This window comes from Ranitomeya imitator, chromosome 1 (genome assembly GCF_032444005.1).
Source record: "Ranitomeya imitator isolate aRanImi1 chromosome 1, aRanImi1.pri, whole genome shotgun sequence".
NCBI lineage: Eukaryota > Metazoa > Chordata > Amphibia > Anura > Dendrobatidae > Ranitomeya > Ranitomeya imitator.
Genome location: NC_091282.1, coordinates 235,643,711 through 235,654,019, shown reverse-complemented (window position 1 = coordinate 235,654,019; position 10,309 = coordinate 235,643,711). Strand labels below are relative to the sequence as shown.

General features: G+C 41.7%; 1 protein-coding gene across 8 annotated transcripts in view; it reads right to left on the bottom strand.

Annotated features, from left to right (window-relative positions):
* Positions 1-4,252: 4,252 nt before the first annotated feature.
* NOS1 (nitric oxide synthase 1) overlaps positions 4,253-10,309 on the bottom strand; it is a 419,319-nt gene continuing 413,262 nt past the window's right edge. For all 8 annotated transcript variants that reach the window (XM_069754681.1, XM_069754657.1, XM_069754671.1 and 5 more), the window contains one exon: positions 4,253-5,910. Coding sequence is in view for 4 of the 8 variants with exons in the window: in XM_069754657.1 (XP_069610758.1) it covers positions 5,895-5,910 (16 nt within the window). In the remaining 4 variants the exon portion in view is untranslated. The remainder of the gene's footprint in view (positions 5,911-10,309) is intronic.

The following is a 10,309-nucleotide window of genomic DNA, read 5'->3' as shown; positions in this document are numbered from 1 at the left end:
TTCTGTGTCTGTTTGTAGTTGTGATTCTTCACTTTCAGTATTTTGTTCTTCATTAACTTCTGCTTCTTTCTCATCAGATATTTCTTCAGTTGTGTCATTATTGGTTTTCTCATTTTTTGTTTCAACTGAAATCATTATGTCTTCATTTAAATCTTCAATGAATGTCACACTGTTACTCACCGTAACTCTGTCTGTTTTGGGATCTAGGATTCTGTATCCTTTGCAATTTTCACTATATCCAACAAATATTCCTTCCATGGATCTGTTTTGAAGTTTGGAACGTTTTTCTGTTGGAATGAATATGAAAACTTTACATCCAAAAACTTTTAAATGATTGACACTTGGTTTCATACCTTGCCACAGTTCATATGGAGTTTTCGTCAGTTTTCTGGAAAAAAGTCGGTTCTGTAGATAAGTAGCTGTCATTGCTGCCTCACCCCAATATTTCTCTGGTAGTTTGGAATCCGTCAGCATACATCTTATCATCTCTGTTAGAGTTCTGTTTTTCCTTTCTGCTACTCCATTTTGCTCAGGTGTGTATGGAACAGTTTTCTGGTGTTTTATTCCATTTTGTCTTAAGTAGTCTTCTATTCTGTGACTTGTAAATTCACCTCCATTATCACTTCTGATGACAATTGGCTTCCTTTGAAATTTGTTACTTGATCTTGTTACATAGTCTACAAGTTTAACAAAAACTTCACTTTTGTTTTTAATTAAGTATGTGACTGTGTATCTTGAGTAATCGTCTATAAAAGTCAACATGTATCTATTGCCTCCTGATGTAGTCACTTTCATTGGTCCACATACGTCAGTATGCACCAAATCAAGTGGTCTTTCGCTTTTCATCTCACTTTCTTTTGGAATAGATATCCTTGTGGCTTTGGATTTTATACAACATTCACATCTTATGGTAATTGAGCAATCTGATATCTTTAAATCTTTTGTCAATTCTTTTCTCTGTAGTTCCCTTATACTGTCAGGGTGTCTATGTCCTAGACGTCTATGCCACATGTGAATACAGTTTTTGTGATCATGTGTACATACCTTCATCTGTTCCTTTGGTGTGTCAAAATGATATAATTGTTCATCTGCCTTGACTTTGGTTATCACCTTGTTTCCTGCAATAATTGCACACTCATTGTCTTTGAATTTCACTGTAAGTCCTTTTGCTGTTAAACGTTTCACAGATAATAATCCGCCTTCCAATTTTGGAACATACAACACATCTTGTACAAGTATCTTTGAATCTTGTCCGAACTTGTTTGAACAATTTAGCATACCTTGTCCGATACCTTCTGCGGTTATTTTGCTTCCATCTGCGAGATAAATGGCTTCTTTCTTATCTAAATCAAGATCAGTAAAGAAATTCTTGTCACTTGTCATATGACTCGTTGCTCCTGAATCAATAAACCAACCAAGTGATGATTTCTTGTCTGTTACTTTAAATGTGCCATTCCAATTATTCTCACATGAATCGGAAATTGTGTTTTTTACTTTCTCTGTATGCTTTTTATGTTGTAATTTTTGTTGTTCTGCTTTCCATATGGTACAGTCTTTCTTTAAATGACCTTTTTTCTTACATCTGAAGCATTCTCTTGTCTCTTTATTATAGGGTTTTTTGAATTCTGTAGCTTTAAGAGCGTTTTCACTGTCCTTTTCAGTAGAAGAATCATTTCTTTGTTCTTTTCTTCTCTGATATTCATCTATTAGTCTTGTTTTTACAAGTAATGTCAGTTTCTGGTCTCATCTCAAGGGCATTTATCAAGGCTGTATACGAATCTGGTAAACTGCACAACAATATAGCTGCTACATGACTTTCTTTAATATCTTCACCAATAGATCTTAGCTGTGATATCACTTCCATCATTGAGAATATGTGCTTCTGCATATCGTCATTTGCACTCAATCTCATACTGTACAGCTTTCTTAATAAAAACAACTTGTGATTCAAGCTAGTTCTTTCATACAGATTTCTTAATGCTTCCCACATTCCCTTAGCTGTTTCTTCATTTCTTATATGTATTAATTGAGCATCATCCACTAATAAGCTAATGGTGGCTCTCGCTTGTATATCCTTCTTATCCCATGTCTGATTATCTTGATCTGGTCTTGCTGTAACAATTACTTCCCATAGATCATCCTTAGATAACAACATCTCTACTTTGAATTTCCATAACTGATAATTTTCACTATTTAGTTTAGCTACTGTAAATTTCAGTTCTGTGTTACTCATCATCTTTATATAGTCTTACTTGTTTAGAGAGTTGTACTGAAGATATTCTCCTGTATGTCCTGTGAATTCTCTGCAATTATATCCAGCTCCTGGGATGCTGAATTCCTCTGTCACTCTGTATCTGGATTTAGTTCCGTCTGTTTACAGAGCTTATCTGTGTGCTCCGTTATCTTGGCTATAAACCAGGATCCTTCTGCCTGAGCTTGTAGTGCAGACCTGTAGTGTCTGGGGTGCCTGGAGTGCCTGGGGTGCCTGGGGTTATCTGGGGTGCCTGGGCCCATAACCTGTTGCAGAGTGCGTCTTCTTGCAGTCACCGCTGTACGTAGGAGAGCTTCAATCAGCAAGATATCTTGAGTAAACAGTATTTACTTCATACTGGATAAACATGAGATACAATTCAGTGTCACACAGTCCGTGCACTGAAGACAACACATTCATGAAGAAAAGCAAAACCGAAAGTAAGAAAACAACCAACCACTGAGAGCTTCCCTCCCCACATTACAGCAAGTATATGACTTTACACACTATCGCCATCTGCTGTCTGGTTAGTATAAAGTCCTCCTTTCACTTATAATAAGTCCCAATCTGTTGCATATGCCAACAGACATATGTATATTAAAAATCCCCAACCGCCAATATATCCACTATACATCCACTATAAATAATCCACAAACTTTAATAATTAGCATGACATATATAGAAATGTCGAGCAATCAGCTTCATGCATCAGGGTCGTCATGGAAACATCCACCAATCCGTGCAGATCCTTGCAGAATGTGTAAACATAACGGAGCCAATAGGTTTCATCCTGAGAAGGCGCCAAGTTTCATCCCAACGCCAATCCATGATGCCAGGACAATGGAAAGCCCCGTTCCCCCTATGAAATAACTCGTAACATCACCTGGAACTCCCATAGATCTGTGTAATAGCCCGACGTCATCACCCAGGGTCCGTTATCAGTATCTGGATCGCTGGTTGGTTCCCCATCGCGGTCATGTGATGTGGACACTTCCGGGTAGCGGTGTGCCTGCGTGCCCGTGTCGCCACTTTACTGTGATCCAGATACTGATAACGGACCCTGGGTGATGACGTTGGGCTATTACGCAGATCTATGGGAGTTCCAGGTGATGTTACGAGATATTTCATAGGGGGAACGGGGGCTTTCCATTGTCCTGGAATCATGGATTGGCGTTGGGATGAAACTTGGTGCCTTCTCAGGATGAAACCTATTGGCACCGTTATGTTTACACATTCTGCAAGGATCTGCACGGATTGGTGGATGTTTCCATGACGACCCTGATGCATGAAGCTGATTGCTCGACATTTCTATATATATATCATGCTAATTATTAAAGTTTGTGGATTATTTATAGTGGATGTATAGTGGATATATTGGCGGTTGGGGATTTTTAATATACATATGTCTGATGTTTGTTTTTTGTATTGATTTGTTATAATTGTTTGGTGGGTGGGGGCTTGATGGTGATTGGTGCCCTGTGTGGCACCTACACTGTTTAAAGCTGACCCTGTGCACTTTATTGTATGCTTGATAAAGACCTATATGGTCGAAACGTCGCTACTATATGGCAAAATAAATCTATCTTTTTGAACTACTACACCTGGATGGAGCGCTGTTACTTTACTATTTGAATCTCTGAATGTCCTGGAGGGTTCCCTGGACTTGGAACGGGCGCCCCAGCAAGTGAATGCTGTCAGCCTTTCCCTTTCTTTTTTCTTGGATTGTCATAGAAACATATCTGAAATTTTGAGAGTTTTAGTGTTGAGACCCCACCTATAAAATATATGCGTAGAAGTGCTCGGCTGACTTGTGCTCTCCTGTGCGACTAATATGAGGCTTCATAGATTTTCTATTGTGGCAATATTCAGTCTAGAAAAAAGCAGTGCTCAGAACTTTGTTATGTGGGGTCTCACCGCCTGGACTCTGATATGTCTCTGAAAATGCTTTATTACTTATGTAATTCTGTTGTTTTTCATATCAGCAATAAAATCTCTGAGTGATTGTTGTTAATGGTCATTTATTATATACATGCAACTTTACACTCCTATAACATCTGCAACATCACAATATATGAATGCCAAAAATGAAAAGTCTATAGGTTACAACAGAAAAATCCTCCATCAAGCACATATATAACCTGTATGCCTTAATATTTTTGCTGTTTTTGCAATTTTCATGATGGTAGGTAGTAACAACATTTTATAGTGAGGCTATATTCCCAGAGTAGATAACTTCATCAAAACCTATAGCAGGAGGGTGCAGACATTCGTTGTGGATTTTGTAGCAGCAAATCCACCCGGTACAAATACAGTCCTAATATATAGACTGAACCTAATGAAAAGTTGAGTAAATTTGTATATACAGTACATTACTTTTCTTGTAACTTAGCTCAGCCAAGCTCCTATAGTGCAAAGGGGCCGATTTTGTTACTATACAAATAACTACTACAGTGTCTGGTTTAGAGACTACAATTTTCACAATTTAAGGGGGTCTTCTCCGATCCTTATCTCTGATTGGTGGATGTAGAGCCCTTCCTATTCACTTCGTTGGGACTTCCGAACACAAGCAAACCCATTGCTCAGCTGTTTTCAAACTCCCTTAGAACTGAATTTGGAGTCAGCCATTCGGAGCCACTTTTCCATCTACATGAAGACAACAGTCAGAACAGGAAATGAAGCGGCTTCCTTTCTGAAGGTAGATGCGGATGCCACAGATTGGGCCTGCATTTCCAGCATACACTATGGATATGCTTTATGTGTTTGGCATGAGATTGCCAACTTTCCATGCTGACTAAACGTGCAGTAGATCAGCCACGATGGAATGCTTCATGATTTCAGCTCTGAAGCTGCAGAATTGCTAATGCTGCTCTGAGCTATAATACAGGGTGTAATAATGCAATGCCTTTCCAAAAGTTCTCAACTTTTTCTGTAGATTAATTCTATATATATAAAATGGCATCCAATGTGATCGTAAGCTTTAATAATAATAAGAAAATACAGAGTCGCAGATTAAAAAACGTTACAATAATGGCTGTTTGCATAAAAGATGACATAAATGTTGTAATCTCTAGATCTCATTTACTACCTGGACGCATTGCAGTCCAAAAAACACAAAGCAAGGCCTGAGGACACGGACAAGGTTCATGCACCAGAGAATGGTGTTTTTTTTCTTTTTCTTGAATTTAATATCTTGGATCAAGATGCAGCAGCAGAATCTCAAGCAAAATTATCATAGTGAGTTTATAGTGAAAACAACTGTAATCCCATCGGTACAATGGAAGAGATAGCGTATATATCTCATACATTACATGTATTAATATATGTTTATGAGCAACGAACAAGAACAGCACAGCATAGCAGGCAGATCAGTGCTGGTAGTCCTCATTAAAAAAAAAATGCCTCTGAAGTTACAAAATCCATCTTGTATATGAGGCTGTTTATGAGAAAGAGAAAGCGAGTTAGTATATGGAAATCTCCACATTGCGAAATGGGTGTGGAGTCATCGGCTGTTGTCATACATGCAGTACACACAGTTTATGTATGTCTCCACAAACAGTGTACATGCAGGTGTGGTATGCCATGTACATGGGGTGTGGGATGCCTCATCACCAGTTTGCCATCTGTGTACAATTAAATATTCCAGTTATGAGCAGAAAACCCTAAAAAAAAGGAAAAAACATTTTATTTTTTAAAAAAAGGAATAACATATATCACATTCTGATCTTGTTATATGTCTCCATATCTATATGAAGAGCATTAAAGGGAAACTGTCAGCAGGTTTTTACTATATATTCTGTGGACAGCATCAGGTAGAAGCTGAGACACAGAATTCAGAGATGTGTCACTTAAGGTACCGTTACACTTAACGATTTACCAACGATCACGACCAGCGATACGACCTGGCCGTGATCGTTAATAAGTCGATGTGTGGTCGCTGGAGAGCTGTCATACAGCCAGCTCTCCAGCGACCAATGATGCCGAAGTCCCCGGGTAACCAGGGTAAACATCGGGTTACTAAGCGCAGGGCCGCGCTTAGTAACCCGATGTTTACCTTGGTTACCATTGTAAAAGTAAAAAAAAAAAACACTACATACTTACATTCCTGTCGCGTCCCCCAGCGTCAGCTTCCCTGCACTGTGTAAGCGCCGGCCGGAAAGCAGAGCGGTGACGTCACCGCTGTGCTCTGCTTTACGGCCGGCCGGCGCTGACACTGGGGGACGCAGGGAAGCTGACGCTGAAGGACGTGACAGGAATGTAAGTATGTAGTGTTTTTTTTTTACTTTTACAATGGTAACCAGGGTAAACATCGGGTTACTAAGCGCGGCCCTGCGCTTAGTAACCCGATGTTTACCCTGGTTACCAGTGAAGACATCGCTGAATCGGCGTCACACACGCCGATTCAGCGATGTCAGCGGGTGATCCAGTGACGAAATAAAGTCCTGATCATTCCCCAGCGACCAACGATCTCCCCGCAGGGGCCTGATTGTTGGTCGCTGTCACGCATAACGATTTTGTTAACTATATCACAAAAAGCAAAGATATCGTTAACGATATCGTTATGTGTGATGGTACCTTTAGGCTGTGTGCTGTTGTTTCCATACATCATGAAGAGATTATCACTGCCAGGACTACATGGCACGCAAGCCCTCGTCTGGCCAATCCCCGTTGTCTGATAAGCAGCTTACTGTCAATATGCAATGTAAATAGAAAACTGTGATGTGGGCGCAGTGCAAAAGGGAATAGAAAGAGGTCACGTACATCGTATGGTAATGTTTGAGACTGTGGTCCCAACTCTCTTCAGGTCACTGACAAGGTCCTCCAGTGTAGTTCTAGGCTGATTCCAGACCTTTCTCAGAATCATTCCTACCCCACGAGGTGAAATCTTACATGGAGACCGAGAAAGATTGACATTCATCTTGTGTTTCTTCCATTTTCTAATAATTGTGCCAACAGTTGTTTCATTTTGATCAGGCTGCTTGCCTATTGTCCTGTAGCCCATCCCGGCCTTGTACAAGTCTACAATTTTGTCCTTGGTGTTCTTAGACAGCTCTTTGGTCTTGGCCATGGTGGAGAGGATGTAGTGTCATTGAGTGTATGGACAGGTGTCTTTTATACAGGTAATAATCTTACACTGGTGCAATTGATAGAGTTATTGAGTGCAGAGTAGGAGGGCTTCTTAAAGAAAAACAGGTCTGTGAGAGCCAAAATTCTTGCTGGTTCGTAGGTGTTGAAATATTTATTTCATGCAATAAAATGCAATTTAATTATTTAAAAATCCTAGCATGTTATGTTCTGGTTTTTATTTTTAGAATTTGTCTCTCACAGTTGAAGTGTACTTCCAATAAAAATTACAGTCCTCTCCATTCTTTGTAGGTGGTAAAACTTGCAAAATCTGCAATATATCAAATACTTATTTTGCCCATTGTATCTAACCTGTCATGATCCCAATGGCAGGGGATCACAAAATGACAAGCACAAAAAACAAAACAAGCTCTAGGGTGATGGAAACTGAGCTGACCGCGATCCTGAACCTCAACACACAACTAGCTGTAGCCGGGGAACGTGCCTACGATGATTCCTAGACGTCTCGCACCAGCCGAAGAACTAACTTTCCCTATTAGAAGAAACACAGACCTCTCTTGCCTCCAGAGAAACACCCCACAGAAATAGCAGCCCCCCACATGTAATGACGGTGAAATGAGAGGAAAGCACATACGTAGTTATGAAAACAGATTCAGCAAAATGAGGCCCGCTAAAGCTAGATAGCAGAGGATACAAAAGTGAACTGCGCGGTCAGCGAAAAACCCTACAAAAAAAACCATCCTGAAATTACTTGAACTCATGTTCCAACTCATGGAACATGAGGAGTAATATCAGCCCACTAGAGCAACCAGCAAAAAGGAATCACATATCTGCAAGCTGGACTAAGACAAAAATTAAGCAAAACGTGGAACAGGAAAATCAAAAACTTAGCTTTTCCTGAAGAATACAGAAGCGGGAAGCAGAGGTAACAAGACACACTGATTACATTGATAGCCGGCGAGGAAATGACAAGAAAGCCAGGCTAAATAGGAAACTCCCATAACCTAATAGAACAGGTGGACACCAGAGACCGCAGAGAACACAAGTCACCCAGTACCATCTGTAACCACCAGAGGGAGCCCAAAAACAGAATCCACAACAGTACCCCCCCCTTGAGGAGGGGTCACCGAACCCTCACGAGAACCACCAGGGCGACCAGGATGAGCCCTATGAAATGCACGGACCAAATCAGCAGCATGAACATCAGAGGCAACCACCCAAGAATTATCCTCCTGACCATAACCCTTCCACTTGACCAAATACTGGAGTCTCCGTCTGGAAACACGAGAATCCAAGATCTTCTCCACAACATACTCCAATTCTCCCTCCACCAGCACCGGAGCAGGAGGCTCAAGCGAAGGAACAACAGGTACCTCATACTTCCGCAACAACGACCGATGGAACACATTATGAATAGCAAACGATGCCGGGAGATCCAAACGAAACAACACAGGGTTAAGAATTTCCAAGATCCTATAGGGACCGATGAACCGAGGCTTGAACTTAGGAGAAGAGACCTTCATAGGAACAAAACGAGAAGACAACCACACCAAGTCCCCAACACGAAGTCGAGGACCCACGCGGCGACGGCGATTAGCAAACTGCTGAGCCCTCTCCTGGGACAACTTCAAATTGTCCACCACATGACTCCAAATCTGATGCAACCTATCCACCACCATGTCCACTCCAGGACAATCAGAAGGCTCCACCTGACCAGAGGAAAAACGAGGATGAAACCCCGAATTACAAAAGAAAGGAGAAACCAAGGTAGCAGAACTAGCCCGATTATTAAGGGCAAATTCGGCAAGCGGCAAAAAGGTAACCCAGTCATCTTGATCAGCAGAAACAAAACACCTTAAATAAGTTTCCAAGGTCTGATTAGTTCGTTCCGTCTGGCCATTCGTCTGAGGATGGAATGCAGACGAAAAGGACAAATCAATGCCCATCTTAGCACAGAACGTCCGCCAAAATCTAGACACAAACTGGGATCCCCTGTCAGAAACGATGTTCTCCGGAATTCCATGCAAACGAACCACGTTCTGAAAAAACAGAGGGACCAACTCAGAGGAGGAAGGTAACTTAGGCAACGGTACCAGATGAACCATTTTAGAAAAGCGGTCACACACAACCCAGATGACGGACATTTTTTGTAAGACAGGGAGATCCGAAATAAAGTCCATGGAAATGTGCGTCCAAGGTCTCTTCGGGATAGGCAAAGGTGACAACAATCCACTGGCCCGAGAACAGCAAGGCTTAGCCCGAGCGCAAACTTCACAAGACTGCACAAAAGAACGCACATCCCTCGACAAGGAAGGCCACCAAAAAGACCTGGCCACCAAGTCTCTAGTACCAAATATTCCAGGATGACCTGCCAACGCAGAAGAATGGACCTCGGAGATGACTCTACTGGTCCAATTATCCGGAACAAACAGTCTTTCAGGCGGACAACGATCAGGTTTATCCGCCTGAAACTCCTGCAAAGCACGTCGCAAGTCTGGGGAGACAGCCGACAAAATCACCCCATCCCTAAGGATACCAGTGGGCTCAGAATTTCCAGGGGAGTCAGGCACAAAACTCCTAGAAAGAGCATCCGCCTTCACATTCTTTGAACCTGGCAGGTATGAAACCACAAAATCGAAACGGGAGAAAAACAGTGACCAACGAGCCTGTCTAGGATTCAGACGCTTGGCAGACTCAAGGTAAATCAGATTTTTGTGATCAGTCAAGACCACCACACGATGTCTAGCACCCTCAAGCCAATGACGCCACTCCTCAAATGCCCACTTCATGGCCAAAAGCTCCCGATTACCAACATCATAATTCCGCTCAGTGGGCGAAAACTTTCTAGAAAAGAATGCACATGGCTTCATCACTGAGCAATCGGAGCTTCTCTGTGACAAAACTGCCCCCGCTCCAATCTCGGAAGCATCAACCTCAACCTGAAAAGGAAGCGAAACATCTGGCTGACGCAACACA